The sequence below is a fragment of the Anopheles marshallii genome, chromosome 2 (assembly GCF_943734725.1).
Source record: "Anopheles marshallii chromosome 2, idAnoMarsDA_429_01, whole genome shotgun sequence".
NCBI classification, from domain to species: domain Eukaryota; kingdom Metazoa; phylum Arthropoda; class Insecta; order Diptera; family Culicidae; genus Anopheles; species Anopheles marshallii.
The window spans coordinates 50,961,362-50,987,156 of NC_071326.1; the positions used below are offsets into that span (position 1 = coordinate 50,961,362).

The window sequence follows — 25,795 nt, forward strand, 5'->3', positions numbered from 1 at the left end:
GATTGTCAATTAATGAAATATTCGAGAATGAAACAATGCTTTTACAACAATACTAGTATTGTTACTACATAAATTAAATATTTGTTAACTGCATGCAACACGCGACACGCGCAGTTAACTATCGATAGAAACAATCCCACGTTTCTAACATTTATTGATTTTTTTAATCCTTAGATGCATAAATTCTTGCCGTATGACATCCTACTTAGCGAGCATTATTTATTTATGGCCAAAAAAAGCAATCACTAACGTGCAAAGCTAAAGCGTTCAACTGCAGGGAAAGCCTATTTGATCGTTACAGACAGTGCCATTTGCTCTGGTAATAGGCTCTCCCTGCGATGTTCGCAAACAAGCGTATCTGCCACATGTGGACCCCATTCACTGTACTTATCATTACGGTTATTCTATTCATCCAATAAAGCACACAGTAATAATATAATTTCAAGAGTGTACCGTTTACGCTTCGAGCAGTAGCGACGACCACCATCGAACTAAGCCTCGCGATTCAGACGACGCATTTCGGTTGGAGTTCTACCCCATGATATCACCCCCGTCTGTGGAGCTGAATGCTTTACGGTTCTCAAAGTTTTATGTATGCTCACCACCCACTTGTCATACGACCCCTTTTGCCCTAGCCCCGGTTTTCGTTGCTCCACTGCTACCACTTTTGGACGAAGCACAGTTATATGGCTCGTCATGCTTCTGCTGTGGTGCCTCCTGTTGAGACAGGGTCTCCGTCCACAACTAGAAACGCCAAGGGTTGGAACATCAATGCTCACTAAGAGTCGTAAAACTTTTCCTCGTTGCCACCGTAGAAACAACAACGATGAAAAGAAAATTCTGAATGCTAGAATAGGCGAATAGGCGAACTTTTGCTAGGCGGAATAGGCGAACTTTTGCTTGGCCCCTGCCGAAATGAACCTTACCTACGCGCATACGAGTGCATATACGTATGCGTACACTTTGGCTTGCCCTGTCAACACTTTTCTCGTTATCATATTTTCACCAAATAGACGATGTCGTGCACGGGAAGCGCACGACAGCGAAAACACCTAGCTGTTCATGGCTATATTTTCACTCTTTTCCTGATCGTTTTCCCCAAAGTGTGCTTGTATGTGTGCGTGTGCGTGTGGTGAAAAAGGGTAAGCTATTTCCTTTCCCGTTTTGCTGGAGAAGGTGGCCCATTGTAACCACTATGTAAACTACGGGTGCATCCCGCAGATGGGCGAATTTCGGTTCGAGAAGACGAAACATAATGCCTTATTTTAGCTTTTAGTAAGTGAGACCCAAAAGTGAGACGAACTTCCAGTAGGTGTAGAATAAAAAAGTTAGAAGTCTCCTGGACCGACAAGTTGGTTGAACAGAGGAGTCATTACGGTATCTACCCTCCTCACAACAACTCTACATAACGGATTAAAAAAAAGCACACAGACCAAGTAATCGGCATTCATCAACGTGTTGGTACGAGTTCAGCCCGAAGCTTGCAAAGGTTTTGTGCACACAGGCACGTACACAACACGGCAGCATCAAGTGTTTCTTCGTTCCACCCTAGAAATCATCATAATCCGCCTCGTCGTGAACTCTGCCGGCGGGCAATATCGCTGAATGTTGGTCCAAACCTGACTGTCTGCCAAGCCTTCCCAGTGAAGCATGTGTGAAGGGACTACATAAGCCTATCATCTTGCAGGTCTCGTCCACCGCAGCGCTCAGCAAACGGTACAGTTGATCTCTCCATCAGACGAATTGACTTCGAATCCGACTACCACATGGCCACCGGCGAGTAGTGAGGCCTATGTCCGCTGTTTGCTTTTGCGATGAACGGTTACGGCACTTTGCCGTACGAAACAGTCATACACGCTTTTATTACCGTCATCGGTGTTGCTTTTCAGTAGCTTTCGAGAGCTCCCGTCACCAGTCGTGGAAGCTTATATTTGATTGGAAGGATAACCCGGCTATCTCGGCTGGATGACCGGATCAGGTTGCATGGATCACAAGCCACAAAGGTATTTCAATTATTTGACCCACTGCTGTTTCGGTAGTGAGGATAATTTGTATTGGAAAAGATTGCAGGACCTAACCACTGACGTCCTAGTTTACTCACGTTAAACGTTAAATTCTAAACATAAGGCAATATTTGTTCGGTGTTAAATGGGCTTATAGTATTTGGACTTCTAAAGTTCTAAAATTGTAAAATTTTATAAACTATATTGTCAACTACACGACATTTTCGCTATGGGGTTTGAAATTAGATTAAATTAGCTTTGATTATTAAATCATGGTGCAGAAAACGATACTTAATTCGATGTCCATTATCTACATTACAATCACAACCATTTTTTTTTTTTTTTTTTTGTTAGAACGACCAGGTCCTTTCAACTTATTTTACCACGTAAGCTTGATAATAGTCAGTTATGGCTACGGGGGAACGGTCCGGATTTTGTCTCGGTCCTGCCGTGTGAGGATCGGCGCCGCTGCCAACATGCCACCGGACCGCGTCACAAATATTTCGTTTAAGAAACAGAAACATATCTTACAAATCGTTAACAATTCTTGCTGATACTCAGATAGGACAACCCCTGAATAGTTTAATGTGTTTCAACATACAAAAACAGCTGACATTGTGTGGTTTAAATTTGGACCATTTTTATGTTAACTTTAATACAGACCTTCAGTCAATTGCGTTACGGTCTCCCGATTTTTGCTTCTTTCATTTTATACACTACAATCACTTGTTTTCCCTTCGTTTGGTTTTGATTTTCCGTCACGGGCACGCGAGTTTCTGAGCTTGTTTCAAATCGACTTTGCATAATTACCACCAGGCAGACTATTTGCCATTTCTTCGCACTGTGTTTGCTGTTTCGCATTCTGTGTTCTGGTTGCACCGCTTTTCGAGCAACCATCTCTTCGCGGGTCGGTGATGATGCACTTTCCGTCCCGATTTTCACAGCAACGCGTTCCAGTTCTCTCTAATGGTGAACACCCGTGTACCATCACGAACCTTTCGTACTTCTTAACTACACTCTCTTGTTTAATTGCCATTAATGAGACAGTAAGTAGAAGCTTTATCATACACTAGTGCACCTTCTTCTTCCATTATGCGGTGCGTTAGTGTATGTGCATTTACAGTTTGGAAAAGAATTGAGAAAGCATGCTCTCCGGTTCGCCAAAACTTCATCTCGCACGGATCTACTATTAAGGAACGTTGATTCTGCCCTGAAGTAAAGAACCGGAAAAAAACTCAACAAGGGGGCCGGTCACAGTCAAATACCGAATGTTTCACGGTTCGTCAAACATGCCAACCAGCGCGGTGTGGGGTTCTTCCAGTAAAACGGTTCTACTCTAACTACGCCAAGACCTTTCAGATGCATGAAGCCGTTTACATGCAGCCTGCCTTTCTTTTTGTTTATATAATTTTCCTGCCAGTATACATCCTTTACCATCCCGTGTCGTACCTTCAACCATCGCCATCCGGGAATGTTTTCCGGCCTCTCGTGACAGACACACACAGGCACACGACAACTGCGTGAAGAAGGCGCATAAAATGATGGTGCATTTTTTAAACACGGTCGGTTTGGCAGCCTCAACAATGCGGGGAGGGAAACAGAAACTACACCTTTCTTGTTCCATTGTAGCTCAGAACAGTTTCCGTGTAAGGTGCCAAAGTGACAAGCATTTGTTTTAATTAAGAACCTGCTACAATTATGCATTTTAATGTGCACACTTCAGCTCAGAACGGTTCGTTTGTCCGCAGAGACACGATTGTTTCCCTCCATTATCAACATTTATTTATGCCTTTACATTTATTATACCGATTCGTTCGTTGGTCTAAAATTTACGAAACACTTCACCGGGCAATAGAGGTACTATTTAATTATCATCTGACATGATGCAAATGTTGATCGGTTATAACAATCAAAATGAGGTTTACACACTTTGCTAATGTAGTACATGTAATAAGATAACTATCAAAGGGTTGGAAACGTGTTAAGAAGCTACAAATTTACAGATTCTTAGGATAAAGCAATAAATTAATTCTCACATGGCAAATCATCTAACATTCAAAGTGTCTTAACAGTGGAAGAATTTTGTATAATTTTTATTGCAAATAGTATTCGTTGCTGCGGATAACAGAATTATTATCAAGTCAGCGGCTGTCGAATCTACAAAACGAATAATATGCACACCCAATCAGCTAGTCGTGTTAGCTGTATGAGCTGCAAGATTTGTGCTAAATGTCTCTTTTATTTGCGAAAACTCAATGATCAAACCATGATGGAACGTAAATAACCATCACACTCCTTAACGTTGATGGAAAACATGCGCGCTTGACATGACGCGGAACGGTACCAAAAAATGCTTCAAACCTTAGGCGAAGGAGCGTCCTAAGGACTCAGTGAAAGAAATGGGCCAGAAATTAATTGGCAGAAGATTTACGATTTTATGTTATATCGCCAGCAACATTGCCCTTGCACAAGCCGTCGTTCTTCGCTTCGCCCTGTAGAGAATAAACGAAGCATTTAAAGCGATTTCATTCGCGAAATACATACGAAGAGCCTAGCGGAAGCAACAGAAAGAACGCTTCAGTTGCGAGCGTTCATGATAGTGGTCGTTTGAAGATAACACACCGATAACACGCATAATTAAACTCGGAAAACCCTACACGCGATCATTTCGGCATATTCGCGCCCTGCTCCGATACGTCAGTGCGTGTTTTGCCGCAGTTATGTGGCTAAAATTCCGCAGCATACCAACGCACGCAGCAGCGAACATACATATCAGCCAGACAGCGTATATACACAGCCGGTGTGAAAAACACAATCAATGAAGAAGCTGCTACTCCTGTTGCTGCTGCTGCTACTGCACCACATTACAGCCGGGTACGCGCGTACAGTACAGGCGCGAAGATACAAGCGCAATTCAGTGCATAAACATCGTAATGAGTTGCATTTGTGGTATGATAGTCATGATCACCGTCAACGACGCCGATTTTGCCGGGCGGGTACACAAGGGTAGCTAGGCCCGCCCAATGGAATCGACACGAGAAGAAAGGAATGAAAGGTGGAATTAAATACGAGCGGTACAGGTTGCCCTCGTCGGTTGCTGGGTGGGCGCACATAAATATACACACGCTAGTAGCTGCGTGCGTATGGCTAGCAGCAGGGGTTGGGGATGAGTAGAATGTCATGGTCAATTTAGTGGTACGATTAATGCCTTGCGGGATACCCAAACTAAATCTTCCCAACGTTCTTGGTGCTCCGCATTGGTCGGATGCACGGTTAATGGGGACGAATTTTTCAATCACTTTTACTAGCAGCAGTAAAAGCCGCCCGTTGATTTAATGCCGCAAATGGGTGTAAAGGATGTGCTAAGGTAGATATAACTTTGAGATGTTTGAGCAAACAATTTAGATGATACAAACCGTTTTGTAATCTCACAGCGAATATGAGGACGTAAGAGGAACTCACCTGAAATTAAACAACAAAATAAAACATTAAGTTTATTCATTCCATCGCATAGCATAGTATAGTGTCGTACAGTTTTGTATTGTATATTGTAAACTTTAACGAAAGGCCTTTAAGACTTTAATCCTAATTAACTATCGAATAGTCTATTCGATGAACAATTTTGTGCTTCATCATCTAGAAAGTCCTAGTACGAAATTCGATCGGCTACCTTAAGGGTGTTAGACCAAACGGTTTTGAATAAGCCATAGAATTATCTCAAACGACTCATGCTTTTCTAACATAACTATCAAAACGCATACAAAATGCGTTCGTAATATAATCTTCCAAAACCCATTCATTAATCATTTTGTACCCATATCCATGCCTGCAATGTTGATTACTATTAATAACAACAATTTTAAAAATTCTTCAACTGGTAGAGGAACTATCTCTTTTGCATTTGTTTATGAAAAATTCACACCACTGAGCATCCGGTGTGAAGCTACAGATATCCGACATATGGTTGTTAAAAATTATTGCATTTGTGGTTCATTACTTTTCATCGTCCAATGATGTTGGTAAAATGAATAAATAAAAATTGCAGCGGGTTACGAACGGGTTATGAATATGAGCACCGGTTCACCACATATACCAAGCCGGGCTACTGCACAACCCATTACAAATGTGTCAATTAGAGCCCGTACCCCAACAAGGATCCGAACAGCATACCGACGTAGCTCGGAGCACAAGGGGTAGGCGCGAGTGCGCACTCGAGCTTTTTATTCCCGAAATTCCGGGCAATTTTATACTCCATTAAATAAACCAATGCCAAAAACCCGTTCCCCGGCAACGAGCACCAAAGGTTTCCTATCCTGGTTTGTTTGTTTGTTTGTGTGTAGTTATTCCTTTTCCCCACTCATTTTGCTACAAGCGTGTATGTGTGGGCATGGGAAAATGTATCCTTCCGACAAGAGAAAACGGATATCAGTTTGCCAACATTCCGGTGCTGCAAGAAGCGGTCATTTTTCTGCATGGAGTGTAATGCTTCGGCCCATAAACAGAAGCATATCGATGGCAGAAAGGGTGTAGCGTGGGTAGGTCCTGTGGGCAGTAACTAACCGCACGTTCCATTCGGTCGGCTAGCAAAAGCCAAAGCAAAGGTCTGGAATGAATATTGACCACAAAAGTGACGATGATTAAGTCTATGGTCAGTTGCATATGTAAGCAACAAACATAAGGAGCAGAGGCGGCTTTTTTTTCTTTTTTATGAAGGACAATGAAGGGTTCTTCAGTAGTTTATTGTCATAAATTTCGAAAATGAAGTGAAATAAATCTGGAGATATGCGTAATGCTTATTTAATTTATGAGAAACTATAAAATATTAGAGTAGAACATGAAAAAAAATAATGTTTAATGTTTTAAATAATTCAGAATAGATCAGATAACAGATAGATTCGATTTTAAGTATTGTTTTCTTTATCAAATAATATAAAGAAATACAAACATAAAGTATCCAATTATAATTCTTATGTGTTCGAAATTGTAAAAGAAAATGTTCGACGAAAGAAGGACTGTCTGCTGACATTGTTCAACAAATACATGTATTGCAACTTTATTGGTCTTGATGTAAATTTTATTCCACAACCATTTTTCTGTTCCTCATGCCACCAACTACTTTTCATCATATGTCTGAGCAAAACGAAACGGATGTGAAAACATATCCCAATAAAAATGTTATCATACCGCATGGAGCCGTATGTGCTATTTGATTCACACCAATTTTACGTACACCGTGGCTTCTTTGACACCATTCCCATCCACTTAGTTCCACGCTTTACGAAACTTCATTGCGGTTGCATATTTCATAAATATGCCATTCATTATTGAATAATGTATCAATATTGACAGTACACCAGCAACCGGGCCCGTTCAACGGCAAACGATTTCCTTGTTTTAACTCACTAGCAGCGTCGTATGGTCTGAAGCGAAAATGCGACGAAACGTCAATCCAGCAGTAGTACCAAAAGAGAGGGTTCACACCGTGAAATGCACCGTTTCGAAATCGCTACATACTTCATGGAACGGAAAGGGATTATCGGACACATGTGGAATAAGCACGAGAAAAAATGACACCAATGTGTTCGTTCATACGATTGCTTGAAACAAAAATTATTTGTTAGCAACGCGAATTTCATGAGAGGGTAGATTCACAGTGAGTTTGCATAATTTGTTTCCGTTGTTGGTTTCAACTACAGCCCCGTTGTTGCAATATGGCAGGTACTTACTTAAGCACATGGTGTGAAGCACTAAACCGTCCTTTGATGGATGACAACAATGACAAGTTGCGCAGATGCAATTCAATTAATTTGGCAACTTGTCTGGTATGTACGGCGCAAGTTTGTTAAAGTAAGATTCAAGTGTTGGATAAAGTTGTAGAGTAATGTTTTATTGATTAATCTGTTACAATCAATCAATCTATTATAAATAGACTTGTGAAATCTTATATGTTTGATTTCTTTTGAATACCAATATCAAACAACTTTCATTGTCTTTTTTCATCGTTTGTTAATATGCAACAAGTTGAACATTGTTAAGATCAATCTTCCGAAATAGTAACAAATACCATTTTTGCTATTAAATAGTAATCGCCGAACATGACGGACGGCTATTGCCGGATTCAATATTCACGGTACACTACCGAACATATCTAGTAGGGAAAACGAGATCCTAAAAGTATCACATTCCAGTTCACGTCAATGATAGGAGCTGGAAAAGAGAAACTACAGCGCATTACGGCTTAGCTTCATAAAACATCGAGTGAATGTGTGCATAATGTGAATATTGCACCGACAGCAAAGAGAATGCAAACGCACTTCTACCAGTCTGCCTGGAACGCAAGCCGCTGTTTATGGTCCGCCCGGATGCACTGCACTTAGACAGGATGGTTGGAAATGAACGGCAATAGCGTCAACTAACTCATCACACTTTCATGGCAGCCAGCACCACACCGTACCGAATCGGTACCTATGCTTACGGTAAGTTCGACATTTCTGCCAACCGCACGTTAAATGGTTTTGTGGAATGTTTCTTTTTCATTTAATCATTGCTGTGTCTCTCCCGTTAAGCGAAAGGGATGATAGATACACAATCTTCGAGCCTGCAGCCTCGTGAAAACCGTACCCGACGGTACCCCCTAGCCCGATGGCCATTTGATATTTCAATTCGTACCGTAAGTACTTTCATACGCTTCCCCGTCCGATGAGGTGTAGTGACTGCATTGACAGCAACTACGGATGTTTCTGAGGCACGTAAGCGATAGTTTTCACAATCGTGATCATCGGACGAGACGATGCCGAATATACACCAATGCTAACGCAAAACAAACTTTAGCTAAGAAAAGGGAAAGTTCCTCAAACGTTGCAGGGTTGGGAGTTGGATTTTATTAAGCTAGTGCTAGTTGGACTTTATTACGATTGTGGCAATGACAATGAAATGGATCTTTAATAAAATCCTCTTTCATATTTAGCTCCCGACTATTGTTGCGTCCTGTAACAGCTACTATTCCAGCGTCCAGCGACCACTTTTCTAACTAAAGGCGAGTGCGAATAGCTTTTTAATACAATTATTTAATCTTTTGTTTCTTTCTGGAGTTTAAAAAACTCTATTCTAGCTGGTGGCTCGAAAAGATCAGCTTTATTCATGGCACTCGCCTTCAACTCTGCCATCGTCGTTTTCTGGTACACGTTCGTGAATATCGTTGATTACCGACCGTGATCCCATTTTTTAAGCGTGCGCCACCTATCGCAACTCTGTCGCATCGCGCCACAGCGATTTAATCATACTGTTGCTTGCAACATCTATTTTTTACTATGTTATATTAGTTAAGCAAACATGAGAGATTATAATAAGATTAACTTACATTAGATAATAAGAACTTAGTATTATTTAACATGAACATTATACTAACAGGGGCTGCCTGGTGGCATGATGGTAGCGGTGCCGGCCTTCACACGAATGGATAAGGCCAAAATCCCATTCGGACCAATCCCCCGTAGCAAGGATTGACTATCCGGCTAATCCGATAAGTCGATACGGCAAGGCCGTTGTAACAAACGAAAAAAAATGAAACTAACTATACAACGCATGAGTTTGTATTTAATTATTTCAATTGCGCCCATTGAAACTAGACGGTTTATTGTTTTGTTTTTAACGGAAAACTTAGTTTTAGATATACATGCCAGATAAGAGTTATCTCAAATGTGATTGATTCAATAATACTGAGCAATCCTGTTTCATTTGAAACCAATTAAATGATCAGGCTTTAGAATCTAATAGCATTCTACATTATCACATCTGGTGCTGTAGTAATGGTAGATTGACATAGTAAAATGTTTCATTAAAACATATTTTACAGATTGATATTATTTTTGAAAATAGCGATAATTTCTTGACTTGAGCATTATCGTTCAATATCAAAACAACAACATATGGGTTTGTTATTATGATTCGACTATAGAGAAAATGTTAAATATTCTACAGCAAGGAAAAACAATCAAACCCGAACAAATTGTTTACAGTCTACCACCATCGTCGTCGATCATGAGGATAGTAATTCACATTTAATAGCATTATGAAACTTTTTTTTTGTTGTTGCTTATATTCGACAACCACAACAAAAAGCCAAACGAAAAAATTTCGTGTAAACATGTTTGTATTTATTTTCCACACACCTTGTGAAACTTCAAAACATTGGGGCACAACGCAAAGAGCTTTTATTTGTTTTCAGACCTGGTGGAATACTCGTACCAATTCTCGGAATACACTAACTGAGCTGTGTTGAACTCGTTACGCGGTTTTTTGTTATTTGTATCTTACCCTAGCAAAGACCAAAAAATGGCGAATAATTCCAGGAACGCTTACGTGCGGCATGCATACTAAGGCTAAGGAATCATATTTTTATCATTTCAATCTGTTGAGAAAGGGTATCAGAAGCTCTCACGCTATTAAGTTACATTGTGAGTTAAATTTCCTATCTGATATAAGGCGAATACTTTAACATAGCAACGATATGAAGACAACGATTTGGTATATTTGTAGGAATTTTAAACAATAGAAAAATCGTTATTCGTAATTCGTTACGAAGATTTTTTTTCGAGAATGACCAAGTAAAATTTAACCCATAAACCTTTAACACCTAACTAAACACTAAACTAGAAACTAGAAAAATACAGATTACGATTTGTTTCTAAAAAAATATACTACCAAATTCCTCATCGCGATTAGTCAACAGTACGATAGAACGTCGGTGAATGAACCGATAGAAACGTCTTTCAAATAACAGAATCGATCGATGTAAGTAAGTGTATATGTTCAAGACCAAACCAAGTCGGAGGGTAAAGGCTCCTACCTAGGCTCCTTCTAAGTTTCAACCAAAATCACTTCATCTTAGCAACATACCACAAAATTCCCTTAAATTAACTTCATTAAAGATTTTAACACGTTTTATGGTTTTACAACTACTAATAGATAAAGCGATACCAAAACTAACAACTAATAAATTTTTTGTACCGTCTGATTTACCATTGAAGGGGAATAGTAAACAAAATCATTGGATTGTGGACTTTGGATTGGATTGGAGTGTGGTCAACACACGTTCAATCATATGTAAAAGGTTTTTATCGCTATGAGAAACATTGTGAAACTACAGCGAAACTACCGCCAACCTCGGCAACTAGATATAGTGTAAACTGCGTAAAAAGCCGTAAATAAGAGCAATAAAATTTTATAACACCTTCATCTAATCACGCTCAACAACACTAACGAAAGCGTGTTACCGTTATCGGAACGATATGTTTATTGGCGAATATTGTACCCAGAAGGTTGAAAGTGTTGATTTCGTTAGAAACGGATAACTTGAAGCATAAGTTTATTTCAAGATGCAGTGATGTTTTATGCAATATTTATGTATATGCTTGCAATATAAAACATTACTAATTAAAATGTTTCGCTTGCTCTTTCTTTGGATGTCTTCAAATATGATGGTAATGATTATAAGAGTTATTAAGCCATTACATCTCTGCACATAAAATTTCAAACGCAAAACTGCTCTTCCTTAAAATGCTGTATTTATCAAGCTATAGCGTATATTTTAATTAAAATGATACCAGATGAAAATTTTAGAATGTCTTTAGTGCCAGTAACACCTCGTTGGTCAATTTTGGTTGAATATGCGTGTTTTGCAGTGTGCAAAGCAAGGAAAACCCGATTCGAAAAAGTAAGCATTTCTATGTTCGAATGATGTTCGAATGTTCTAAGTTAGCAATTTAAAGGATTCGATATTATTTCTATTTGTGATAAAGTGATAACAGAAAACCGTGAGAATTTCTTTTGCTCAAAATTCGAATGAAATAACTAAAAAGCTAAAAAAAAACTAAAATTTTTTATGGAATTAATTAATATTTATGTTGCAGTTTTCTTAACTTCTAAATCCTCAGAAGTCCCAATGTGAATGAATATAAAGTTCCACTGCGAATTTTGGGATATTGCTAGATATACTACACCTAGTTAAAGAATATTGTAACTATCCAAAAAAAAAAAAAAAAATCCTCAAATATTATTTGTATATATAAATATGTATATACAAATATTATTATCCTCAAATATAATTTCCTCGGTTACGCCGAATGAACATGTCGAGTCTGTATTTTTGATTCACAGGAAGTACTCGAGTTGCATTAAATATTTCAATCGCTATATTCCGCGTATATCTTATTCGGAAATATACTCGTTTATCCTTGAATACTATAAATTGGACTTCTGCGTTTGCTTATATATTCAGCCGCCGCCTTTTAGAGAAACCCATTAAACCATATAAAGTCAATCTATTACATCGCCTTCTCGGCTTTATCAATAATTTATTACAAAAAAATGGTTTTGCTTGAAATTTGAGTTGTAAACTAACTGCAGCAGTCAAATTAAAAAAAAAACCGCGTATTTCCCAATCTGCATATTAAAGATACCGTGTATTTAGGGGACTGCATGTTCAAATTACGAACTGGATCATACTTTTGGGTAAAAAGCGATGAAAATAAGTAATTTATATATTTACGTAATGACATTTCATAATATAGCAGCACACTAATTTAAAGAATATTAGATTAAAGGCTCCATCCTTCCTTTGGATAATCCATAAAAATTAAACCCTTTGTGGTGTGGTAAGTTGGCAAAGGTAAACAAGTGTGCTTCCATGTATTATAAATTATTGACAACATAGCTAGTTCTCATCTTGCTAAAACCCATCTACCATCGCTACTGCTGTCATCAACGTATTAGTAAGTGTGAGTAAACACAATAAGCCTACTTCATTTTGGGTTCTTCGTCAACCGGATCGAAACTAACCAAGTAAAAAAAAATACAATCGAAAAATCTACATCATGTCGCTACGATGGAGGCGCCTTTCATTTCGATCCTCGGCTACCCATTTTGTGTACAGTGCGCCGTTACGCTCGTGTGTTTATTGAAATGATGGATGGGTCGCGAGGATGTCATTCAACCAACACCTTTAGCCGTACAATTCCGGTAAGGCAGTGGCGACGGTTTTATCTACCGGTGTTGGATCCGGTGAATGAATCATCGTTCGAATGGTTCCTGATGCCGTCTCGTAGTGACGCGTAAATTGAAATATCAACACCAATTCATCATTGATTTTAAATGGTCCCGAGCAGAGAGTGGTTTTCCTTTACTTTTCCACGTCATATTATGCAAAATGAAAATCACGAAATGAACGCATTCCATCAACCATCAATAAAATGGAAGTCATTATCGAGGACAAATATTTATCTACAATTTGACCTTCAAGAATTGTACAAAACAATTTTAAAGCTGAATAAAATTTGCAAAGGCAGTAATGTAGCGGTTCGGAAATGGATGTAGAAAGTGGTACAAGTTTGAAGAATAATCCTATTTTTTCCTTAAATTGTATTTCCTTTTTTCCTTCTTTCGTGTACGATAACATATTTTAAAAGCATAATAATAACATTTGCATATTAACTCCCGAAGAATCCATTTATATAGGGAGAGATAAACGTAGAAGAATCTTCTACGAATATTTCGAATTATTAACATGACTAATTTCATTAATGACCGAGAGTTCCGGCGTACAACACGACGAAAATACAATCGACGTCAATCGATCGATCCATCGACATAGCCGAAGGATGTGGAAAAATGAAGGCAAAAGCACAGATATCCGATCTATTGTGTGCGTCCATTGTTGTGTAGGAATGGCGATATCCTACTTTTGATGAAGAATAGAAACGGAACCATTTGGGTACACAAACACACACACACACATACAAATTACATCGATTTGAAGCGAAAGGATGACCGACGAAAATCTGTAATTTGTGGATAGTTGCACTGCGGATCCCTGCGAGTGTTGGTGCTCTTTTTTATGTATCATCCCATCGCTGTCCCGTCGCTTATTTCTAACCGAACCATAGCTCGGTTCTTTTCCTTGACCGAGCGTATTGTTTGTATCGGTAGGTTCATCCATTCGTTGCGTTCGCAGAAGCCGATTGTCCTGAAGCCTACCATAGAATCAAAAAGAAACTTAACCGTTTTCCTCGCTCTTCATCAACCGCAACTACTGTAGGAAACGACGGATTTGCTGTGTCGATCGCACTTTTATTGTGTACATCCGGTTTTCCATTCTGATCGTGCTGTTTTGGTCAGTACATTGACCAAACCGACATCATTTTACTTGTTGTTTTTTCTATTCTTCCGGTTCGATATTTGCTTCACAAGCAACAGAAGCATTCGAGTGGAGACACTGTATTAAAGCTAAAGAGAACAGCCAGAGTTTAAGATTTTTACTGTTCCGATTGCCATTTGGATGACCGTTTTATGGGTAACATTGTTGGCCATTAGTTGCTTACTAAAAAAAAACATTTCTTTTTCGGTGTTCGAACATGTTAGAACAATCTATTCTGATCGCGACAACAAAGTATAAAAATTCAACTTAATTTCAGTCAAACCTCAATTTTAATTCGGTGTTTCTGTTCATAATATCGAAATAATATTAACAAACCAATGCCTTATTCTGTGCATATTGGCACAATATTGAAAACGGCTACACGCATACAACTAATCTGCCACATACAACTCCACCAAATCCCATGGGAGACCAAATCTCCAAACACAATCGGATACGGAGCACTTCAGATAACATTAAATATATCTGACTGTTTTGAAGGAGCAATATGTTAGAAGCTACAAATGCTTCACTGATTTTCACTAAATTGCTTTTTTTCACTTACTAAATTGCTTTTAAAAAGCTAGTACACACAGTTCCAATACACAGTTTCCTCTAGTTACTAACAAGTAACACACGTTTGGATACAACCTAGATGTTTCAATTTGTGAAGAACTATTTATTTTACAAACAAAAATGATCAAATTAAGAGACCAAAAAAGAGCGAATTAAAAACTCTACCAACAATCCCTCTTGACATGAAAACGCTGTATTACAATAAAATGATTAACCTTTCGTAACAGATACTTATGACATTATTGTCCGATCTCAAGAGAAAGTAAGGGAAAGGAAATTGTACCACACACACAACAAGCTTGATTATCATGAAATTAATTTTTGCAAAATAGCACTCCATCCCACTCTCGGCAATCAGCTCAGTTGAAATGTCATTTGAAATATTCCCACCGGAGAGTGTATTTACAACCCAGGTGGACTGATCCATTGGGAAAAACAGGCATGTTCCACCCCACATACATACGGTACGTCTCTCTACGAACCGATCGTCATCCAACAAGCACGCCTCGGCCGCGCATAATAAACTGCAAAACGTTTGTCCTATCCATTATACTTAATTGCTGCCGGAATATGATGATTTTTCGAGTTTGTGGTGTGCGAGACGTAAAGGGATAGTCGGTTTGGATGCTTCCTCGTATCATGTGTCCTTTAGGAAAAACCTGTACTATTCTTTCGGTAACACTAGGCGGTTGGCGTGTGCTGGCACAGGGTCAGCGGTACGTGATAAATGGAACGAATCATACAACCATGACAAGGCAATCGTGAGTTTTTGACATTCGAGTAGTAAGTAGATGAGGAAGAAAATATGCAGCATAATAATTAACGATAATGGATGAAATACTATTAATCGAAACGCGACGTAAAACAAGAACCGGTTCATTATGTTGAAGCCAACGGACGAGCTGCTCGTGGCAATACCGAAACTTGGCAAATGTTTTCTTAAATAATAAATAATCAAGCTAATATTATGTCAACTGATACGAAACAAATTCAAATGAATGAACTCCGTTTAATGCAGCTGGTAAAAATAATCACAAATACTAATTGTATAGAAAAATTGATGTGTTGAGAAGAGTCTAAGACAATTAAAGTAGAAGTTATTATGAAATTTTTGTTGAACGCTTGCCAACTGTTGCAAATAATGGTAAAACGTATATGTTATTTCTGAGATATAGCGTAATAAATTAATTTTGTGGCTCAAATAATATATCATTGTGAAACAACAACTAATAGAAAAAAATAGCTTGAAACGGATACAAATTCATCGCAACATCTCATAAATCTACACTTACCTGGACTGTCGTGAGGCAAAGGTGCACAGAAGGCGCTGGAACTACCGGATGATGATGTGGGTGGCGGATAAAATGCTCTCGGCGGTCCTAGCGGCGAGTCACATTGAGCAGGCGGCACGAACAGGGGTGGTGTTGATAGGGCTGTTAATTTGTTAGCGATACATGAAAACAGAAACATATAATTGTTTAATTATCTTCCCACTTCATCTGTGCCACATTGTACTGCATAGGGTGTTTCCCAGATTTAACCAAAAATAGAAAAAAGTCTATTTGACGACGACTGAGCATGTATGCTTGAACGATTTTTTTACACGCAGTTTATTTTAGTCAATACATAACCACATTTGTTTGCCTGCATTCGTATGGGTTGTGGCAGCAAGTATATTTGCTTTCGCATTAAAATTCAATTACTCCAACGGCATTATTCAACCGTGCCATATCTCATACATCGTATTTAATTTTTCATTGTGATCATTACACATTTCATGATCATGACATTTAAAAGAAGTTTTATAAAAAAGTGCATAAATCTATTGGAATCTCAAACTAAAGAACAATTCACATTGGTTTGGATACACATCCTTCTTCTAATAGTTTAACGGTATCTTGTACCAGGTGTATTCAAACTAAGTTCTTGTTTTTATGTGAACATTGACACTCGTCGTATATCAACAACTCCTACCGTAAGATGTTTAAATAAATGATCTAAGGAAAGTCACATCACGTATAAACTGATTAAAAAAATTCCTAGCTGATTGTTGATTGTAATAGGGACAGCTATTACACTCATGTATACCATTCACGAATAAGATGACAATAAAATCAAGTTGTTCTCCTGATAAAAAAAAATGGAGAAAGCATATATCTACGGTAGTCTTGTGTTTCCATTTCAGTAAACTCCTACCACTATAGGATTAACAAACTAACTGTTGGGTTAATCTGATTCATATTAATGAATAATGAATTATTTTTGGTCTATGTAATCTTTTATCCTATGCATTTACCAGCCATAGAACATCGTATTAAACAAAAGCACACAACATCTTGTATCTGTGTTTTTCTCATAAAAAACAGAAATCTTGTATCGAGGACTGTGCAAATAGCACTTAAATAGTAGCAATATGTCCCTTTCTTTCCCCGTTTTATACATACACATTTTTTCTCCCAACTTACTCTGATCATTCGGTGGTCGCATGCTGGATAGAGCAGACAGGGGAGTGTATGATTTGGGTGGTGCTTCTCCTGGTCGTACCAACCGTTCCTCGGTCACACTTTGCTGCACTCTGTACTGCATTTTACAGTACGCCTCCTGATTAGCTCCTAACGAAGAATTCACATACACACCGGTAATAGTGACTTCCGTATCTTGGGCGATAACTAAATTGCTCGACACAGGACGAGGCTGTAAAAATGAAGAATTTCAATTGAAACATGTTTTATATTAGGTCGAGATATGCGAATTAATTAATCAACAACAATAATACAATTCTTTCACAGTCATCCTATTACAACGTTGGGATGACTATTTGTGCTAGCTCTTACCTCTTCTATTTCACGTTTGACCTCCATCGGATCGTCCTTACGATCGCGCATCGGTTCCGTCTTTATGACCACTTTCTTCTTCTTAGTCAATGTTTCCTGCTGTGCTACTGTGATCCCTCCAGGGGTACTTAACGCTGCTGTTGGATTGGAGCTAACTGATTCCACTGCAGCAGACACATTAAGATGTTTGTTATCTAAGGATGTCGCAGCTGCCTGTTGACTGGTATGCAACTCCTTCTCGACAGTCGATTCCTTCTTCTCTTTTCCATCACTTTTGTTCGCCGGTGCAGTAGACTCCTTAGACGCAGTCTCTTTTTGGTCTTTTGATTCTTTGCCACCCTTTTTCGTTTTTGGTACCTTTTCGGCAGAACATTCTGAATCACTAGAGTCAGTATTCCGGTATAGAACTCGCTGTACTTCATAAGTAGCCGCTAGCATCGCAGTTGCGTTAAGGCTCGCCATGCGCTTCTTGCCAATGTAGTCCTTATAATCACCACCCGTATCTGCTTTTTCGCACTTTGGTTCGCGCTTCCGTTTCTTGATTCCTTCATCTGGTTTAGCTTTGGTGTTCGCCACTTTCTCCGATGCTGTAGAGGACGAGCTGACTGTTCCATCTTCTTGCCGATCGTTGTCTGTCATCAAAGCTTTCAGCTCTTTTTTAATCTTCTTCACAGGTGGTTTAGGTTGTTTTTCCGTCTTTTCGGACACCTTCTCCGGCTTCTCTTTATCCTTATCAATCTTTTCGGTCTTCGCCTGGACAGGCGCTGGTTTTGCTTTGCTCTTCCGCGCCACCTTCTTTTTTACCTTTCGTTTGCGGCTAGGATCAGTATCTTTACCCTAAACAATAAAATGATTGATAATAGCAAATTATTTAAAATTCACTAATCAAATTCTACAATTTACAAGCACACTAACCTGAGCGTACGTTTCGTCACTGTCTGGTAGTTGTTCGATTTCTGACTCCAAACTGGAAGCATCGGGATCCCAATGTTTGCCAGCCCCACGAAGCCCTGGTACATAGCGAAGGTTTCTGAGAATAACAAGAAAGGAAATACACCTCTTTTATCCACCGGAAATTATCCAAAAAAGGGCTACAACACCGCACTGAAATTAGGAACAATTTGCTCCACCTACTGTGAGATACAACAAGTTACCGAAACAGAGTGACAGAAGCAGAAGCCCGAGGGATTGCCCTGAACATCGATAGTAATCTTTCACGATACTCAGTGCGACTAACCAAGCTTCTGCTTTTTTTCGACTCGAACGATACAACTCCATCGGCACGCAATCGCTTACCTCATAACGACCGGTTCCTCCTCACTCGATTCCGCACTATCTTGATCGCTGTCCTTTTTGGGTGCTTCCTCTTTGACCTTCGGCTTCACCTCTTCGCGAACTATACCATCTGTTTGCTTATGCTGCTGGGATGGCGCCTCTTTCCGTTCCTGTTTCATACTTTCCTTTTTTTCCTCACGCTTCTTATCGCCCTCCTTTCGTTCCAGTTCCTTGCTTTTGCCTTGCTCTGGCGCTTTGCCTTTGCCTTGTTCCGGCATTTCACCGCACATCATCTCCCCCGAGCGACTTTCTTCGCCAGCACTCTCCTCTTCCGGACATATACGTTCCTTTTTAATACGCTCACCGTCCTTTGTGATCGTGCGGATGACACGCGACCCACTCGACTGGCTCATCAAGCTAGCTTCAAGTGCACCGCGCATCTCATTCTCGTACAAGCAGTGCACCTTTGCTAACGCGTTCAAAGATGCAACACGATGTCGTTTTGGACCAGACCAAAAACCATACAGCTTTACGTTGCGCTTCTTTGCCGACTGGCGCTTTTTTACGATGCGTGTCCTTACTGTATCGGTGGACGAACAGCCGTCAGAATCGCCGCTATCGTTATTATCATCATCGCCTGCATCATCGGCACCTCCTTCATCGTCGTCATCCGCTTCATCTGCTGAGGAATGTGGATCTTCCTTCGCTTCCTGTTTGAGCTTTTTTGTCAGCGTAGTTGCTTTCTTTTTCGCCTTCATTTCAGGCGCATCCGGATCACCTTCATCGTTTTGTTCTACTTCAGAGTCGGAGGTTTCGTCACCTTTCTGTTCCTTTTTCGGTAAAACCGCCGATTCCGACAAAGCTGCTTCTATCCTACGCTTTTGTTTCTTTAATGGAACGGTTCGATTAGTCATTTCATCCTCCGCACTGCACTTTTGCTTATCACCAACAACGTCGTTGACTGTTGGTGTCTCCTCCTTTTTTCCATCATGCACATCCTGTTTCATCGACTGTGAATCTTCTATAGCGTCGCGTGAGATATCCTCGCGCGACTGACTTATGTCCATTGAAGACTTCCGTTTAAAACTCGGTTTTCCGGGCTTTACCGGTGCTTCAACTTCGCTTTCAGAATCATCAAAATCATACACATCCTTCTTTTCCAATTTGCGTTCCTTTGAATTACATTCTTCGGTGGTGGTCACAGAGCAAGGACCACTGGTCGCTATTATTTTAGAATTTTTGCCACTTCCTCCACTCGTAGCATTTTTGCGAACATAAGAGCGTTTTCCTTGTTTACCGGAACTCTTTAGTAATCCTGCAAGAATCGGCCCGCTGGCGCTTGAAGGAACATTTATTTCAGACCCAATGTCCGAACGATCTTCTTTCTCTGTCGTTTGATCGTGTACGGTTATATGTTGCTGTGGCGTAGATGACTGAGAAATGGTCGAAGGTTTGTCCTTACCCGAAACAGTACTTTCTGTGGTAGGATGTCCAGGAGTTTGTTTCTGTTGAAGCTGACGTAACGGCACATCGTCATCGTTTTCCGTCGATGAGCGGTCACGGTTAGGCACAGAATTGATCGTACTTGCTGCTGGTTCTTGAGGTGCCAAAGGAGTGTTAACGGCTTTATCGTCCTTGCATGAGTCGTTCAATGCTGTGCCACTATCAGTTTCTGCTGGTGCCACTGTTTGGGTCTTATTATTCGTCTTTGCATTTATTTGTTTTACTTTGCTTGTGGCGAAAGCTTTCTTGGTTGTAACAGATTTTGCCATTTTTGCCGGCTTCTCTCCACCGGCAGTATTTTCCGTGGTCCCAGATTTGGTCTTTTTTACATACTTTCGCTTTGCTGGGGATGCCGGAGTTTGTTCCTCAAACTTAACCTCTTTCTTGCTGGCCTGATCAACTACAGTGGCTTTTTTCTTTTCGTACATTTCCTTTGCCTTCGATTTAGAAGCTGCCATCGAACCTTCTTTCTTGGCGGATTGCTTGCGTGGTGTCGGCTGCTTTTTCGTTTTCGCATGAATCGGAGCCGTGCCTTCTGTAGAAACTATCGGTGGAATAACTATTGCCCCATCAGCTAATTCTTCCTTTCTCGTCTCTCCATCAGATTCTTTCTTTGCGCTACTGGGCGTTTCAATGTCTTCTCGCTCCAGTGCCTTTACTATACTGTCTATTCTAATGTGAACCTCTTCATTCTTTTCTTCGTGATCTTCTTGCTCTATCGAACTACCCCGACCAATGGATATAGCACCTTCCTGTTCGGTGGATTGTTTGGCAACTGGAAGTTCCGATGATAGGTCTTTTTTCTGCTGCTCAGTGCCCTTTGGTGCAATTTCAGCGATACCAGATTTCTTTCTCGGTTCGGTGGTTCCAGATGAATTGTTCGCCTTTTTGTTAGATTTCGCACCCTGCCCAGCTGCTTTGGCAGATGGCGATTTCGCCCCAGCACCACTCGTACCTCCCGAAGTACTACTCATACCCGCCGTTACCTTATCATCCTTTCGTCCCGATTTTGAGACAAGTTTTTCACCCACTTCCTTCGCTGATGTTGTCTTTCCACCCATTTTCTTTGAACCTTCTCCTGGCTGGCGGTCCACCTTCAGCGTTACTGATTTCTTAAGCTTACCAGTGTTACCGGATATCGATTCTTTTACTGATTTTTCTGTCTCTCCATCCGCACCTTCTTCAGATGTTATTGAAGATTTTCTTGCCATTACATTGCTTGCAACAGCACTGTCTCCACCACCGCCGTATTTGCCCTGGGCTACAGTGGTTCGAGATTTTGTCTTGACCATTTCGCTGATCGACGGGTTCACTACGGATTCGACTGCTGACTCCAACAAATATGCCGCGTCAATCGATTGATTGATCGTTTTATCCGGAACACCGAGATTCTTCAACTCCTTCTGAATTTTCTTCTCCTTTTCCCGTAACTTTGAATCAATGGATGATGACGTAAGAGGAATGCCAGTTGCAGCCACCCGACCTTCCCCAGAACTAGCGACTGGTGAAGGATTACAACTGGTGCTAGATTGCTTTCGTTTTCCAACGTCCGATTTTTCTGTCTGGCCGGCTGACCTTTTCGATGCACTTCCTGGTTCTTTCACCGGTTTTTTAGAACGTTCCGTATTATCCTTTGCATTTCCTTTGACCGTAGAGTTCTGGTTCTGTACCGTCGATTGATTAACCGAATCTGGTTTAATCGCTTGAACGGTATGCTTATTGCCTTTTGCAGATGAACTTATCAGTGTTTCAGGTTTTCCAACTACCGTCCCAGTGACAGGGCATGGTGAACTAGTATTTGTTATAGACTCTGTTGTCAAAACTTTATTGCCATGCTTTGACGATTCTGCCGAACCAGCAGCGGTGACAGTTTTAGATGCATTTCCTAACGTCGCCACCACCTTGGTTTTTCCAGTGTTCGTAGTGGATGATTTCGATTTAGTAGACAGCGTTTGCTGTTGGCTTCCAATTTGTTGAGTATTAGTCAATAATTTTTCTGCCACTTTTCCTCCAGCAGTTGCTCCCGAAGTGTTTGCTACTGTTCCTCCCGAACCTGCCGTTACATTCGTTAAGCATTCTTTGGTTTTGGATTGCAAACGTTTGATCGGTTTTTTAGCTGGTGCGGTTGTTAAACTGGAGGAGCTCGTATTGAGTGTAAATTTTGCTTCTGTTCCACTGACAGCTGTAAGAGCTGTCTGTCCTGTTGCCGCATTACTACCGGAGGGTTTTTTTTCGTTCACTGATGATGGTTGCTGCTTCTTAGGCTTCATCATGGAAATTCGTAGCGCACTGATTTGTTCTGCGTAGATTCTGCACTGTTGAGAATAAGGGATTTCTAGAGAGGGAGAGAGAGAAAGACAAAAATTAAAAAAATAAAATAAAATTAGTTCTCTGCTCCGTTATCTACGAATTCGCCTGGAATAAAATTACAACTTTTAAATAAATTATTAGTTACGTATTTACACTTTTAAATAATACCAAATTGAATTTCGTTTTGTAATCAGCAGTTCAAATTAAAATGTATTGAAATATAACAGTTTTTACAAACGCCACTAAGACCAGAACAAACATGAATCACAATCATTACAAACAAATTATTTTAATCTGTACTTCCTACTATCATGCATGTATGCATACCGTACGCGTCATAACCACAGGATCGTAAATCATGTTGGAAAAGTTCTCAACCACTGAAAGAAGGATGCCTGAACCATCTTATCAAACTTATCACAGGGCACCGCAACGTTCCACTGCCCCAGTTCTCACATCAGTTTCATTTGCTTGATAAGCATTCCAATTAAACGCCCATCTTTCATTACTCAAGGGGGCACACCGAAAGTGACGACGAACGAGCTTCCTCGAAATTTGATTAATGAATGATTTATGAGAAGGTGGCGAAAAATCACAGCCATTAGGTAGCGATAAAATTTGGCTGATTAATTTTTGATGCACGATGTGTAAACCTTTGCTCGGAGCTACTGTGACAAGTACGACGTGTGGAAAGGAAAATTAAATTTGAGCAGGGCACGGCATGCAGCACATACAACCGAAAACACACTTGTAAATTATAACCCACACAATCATGCCATCATGTACATGTGCGTTTAATGCAATTAGTGAGATATTCACAAAGCATCTTAGCATCATGTCTTGGGGAATGGTATATGTCGACAACTATTTAATATTTAAATCATTCACCATATCGTAATTTTATTCACCTTCTTCATATGGGAAAGGCTAAGCAAACAGGCAAATAACTCCCGTAGTGAAAAGAAATGCGTGAATGCTAGCAACGAATAACATTGCGTGTTGCTGCTCGATGCCTTCCGCGCTTGGTGAGCATCATGCAGCATGTATTCTCACCATCCAACGTTGCTAAACGTTAAAATCTCATAATTACCTGCGCCAACGATGAGAATGGGGTAGGTACAAAACATACCAGAGCCGGATGCTGTCAGGAAGCAGCATCACGCGGATCGAGTCGCGATCGAATAATAACAGCAAACAATAGACCGCTACAATAAGCCACCGGTACGGACCCGACTGGGACGATAATTAAAACCGCAACAAGATCATTAAACCAGATAGCGGCAATTATTCAATTTTGTGCATTTTGTACACACATAATCGACAGGCATCGGTTGCTGCAAGATTGAGAGGACGGGAAATTCTTCCTCTCCCACATACATACACACATACTCTACAGTCCGGATTCCAGCGGATCGCCTTTGAACGGCTTGGCATGCTGTCAGTTATCGATATATGCAAATGTATGATTGGTTCAGGCGCACTCGTTCGGTCCAGCGACCCAGTTGTATGATATTTGCCTTCCCATTTGTCTGCTTCGGGAAAGCTCTAATTATCTCGGCTCAATGTTTTTCTCACTTTCTGATGATAGATTTTTCTTCTTCTCACATGCTATGCAAACAACGTGCGAGCATAATTGTTGAAATGACGCAGACAATTTTTTAACCTTTTTTCACGCTTTGTTATTTTTTTAATGGCAAAGAAGCGATATCGGTAACAATTAAAACGAATTGTAGGGAATAATGAATAAATGAAGAAAATTTCACTATCATATAATAAGCGATGTAACCGTTGGAAGAAGTTATCATCATTGATCAGACCGCGAGGAATTATAACTGAACAATTTTAGTACTTTAAGTACAGTTCATCTAGATTGTAGCGCTGTCGGTTTCACACGATAGAATCGCACCAAATCCTAGAAATCAGTCTTACTTACTTCCTTATCAGGTGCTATAACCGCTACACGGCCTGTTGCAAAAGTCATATAAAAAGCTTACCGTCGAGCACCGTCGTAGTCAATCCATTATCTCGGCCTATCTGGTAAACGCCATCACACTGTCTCAATTTGGGCCTACTTCACCTCTTCTGTCCATGTGGACGACCTAAACGGGATTTACGGGATGGGTCTTCCGGTGTCATTCTAATGACATGACGTGTCTACTAGATCCTAGTGAATCTAATTCATTGTACGACAGTGAATCCATCTTACAACCCGTAAAACTCGTCATTGTATCGTAATTTCTACATTGTCTTTCTACAAATGCAGCTAAATGGGTTTCGTCAGTTTTGGACAAAGTCCATGTCTCAGAGACGTACGAGAATACTGGAACTATCAGGATTATAAATAAGTTCCGTAAAAATAACACAAAAAAAGGTTGGCAAAAGGCTGAGTTAACCCAAACGCCTTTGCAAATTCGCATTTTACTTATGAAGGTGTTATCGGCCGTTACCTCGAGTTCTCTACCTTCATATTTCAAGGTCCAACCGGAACGTTCTTCGTCCTCCAAGGGAAAATTCCCACTTTTGAACCGTGCAAGCCTTCTTTTGATAAGGTCTTTTTGATAGAGTATGGTCACAATAAACTTCTATTAATACACGATAACTTTTTTGATCGATTTGTTCATGTAGAAGTAATGAAGCTGAACTCCCCGCAAAAACACTTCATTCGGTTCACAAATATTGCCATTTTTGAGGATTTTTTTTTGTAGCTAATGGAAACTACTTTGTTTACATTTCAGCAAACTGAAAGCTAAGAGGAAAGAAAGCCTGAAGTTGACACTTCAAAATAGCAGTGTTGCCAGATTCCGCCAAAGTAACATAAAATAAGTATCGACGCTTGTACCAAAACCGCACGAACTTATTTTTAGTCCTGATATACAGTAAAAGTAAGTCTAGTAAACCAGAAATGGCCGACATGACCTAGTAGGTCGTTACACCAAGAAAAATACTATTTTAACTAACATTCACTCATATTCTTTAACATTGATGTTGAGATATACTTAGGGGTGATGGTTTCCAACCGGCCTTTCTACAGTCTTGGGAAACTTTACCGCCCAAAACCCCTTCAACCTTTGAAATCAATTGAAGCTTGAACTACACATAAC

General features: G+C 40.0%; 1 protein-coding gene across 1 annotated transcript in view; it reads right to left on the reverse strand.

The window, feature by feature from the left end:
• The window catches only part of LOC128718101 (titin-like), a 91,528-nt gene extending 68,874 nt beyond the window's left edge, over positions 1 to 22,654 (reverse strand). The window contains exons 1-7 of the mRNA XM_053811775.1: positions 18,903 to 22,654; positions 18,522 to 18,636; positions 18,386 to 18,443; positions 17,772 to 18,328; positions 17,607 to 17,705; positions 17,238 to 17,466; positions 16,065 to 16,205 (exon numbers count right to left, since the gene is read on the reverse strand). Of these exons, the coding sequence (XP_053667750.1) occupies positions 16,065 to 16,205; positions 17,238 to 17,466; positions 17,607 to 17,705; positions 17,772 to 18,328; positions 18,386 to 18,443; positions 18,522 to 18,636; positions 18,903 to 22,654 (4,951 nt within the window). The remainder of the gene's footprint in view (positions 1 to 16,064; positions 16,206 to 17,237; positions 17,467 to 17,606; positions 17,706 to 17,771; positions 18,329 to 18,385; positions 18,444 to 18,521; positions 18,637 to 18,902) is intronic.
• Between the last annotated feature and the right edge of the window lie 3,141 nt (positions 22,655 to 25,795).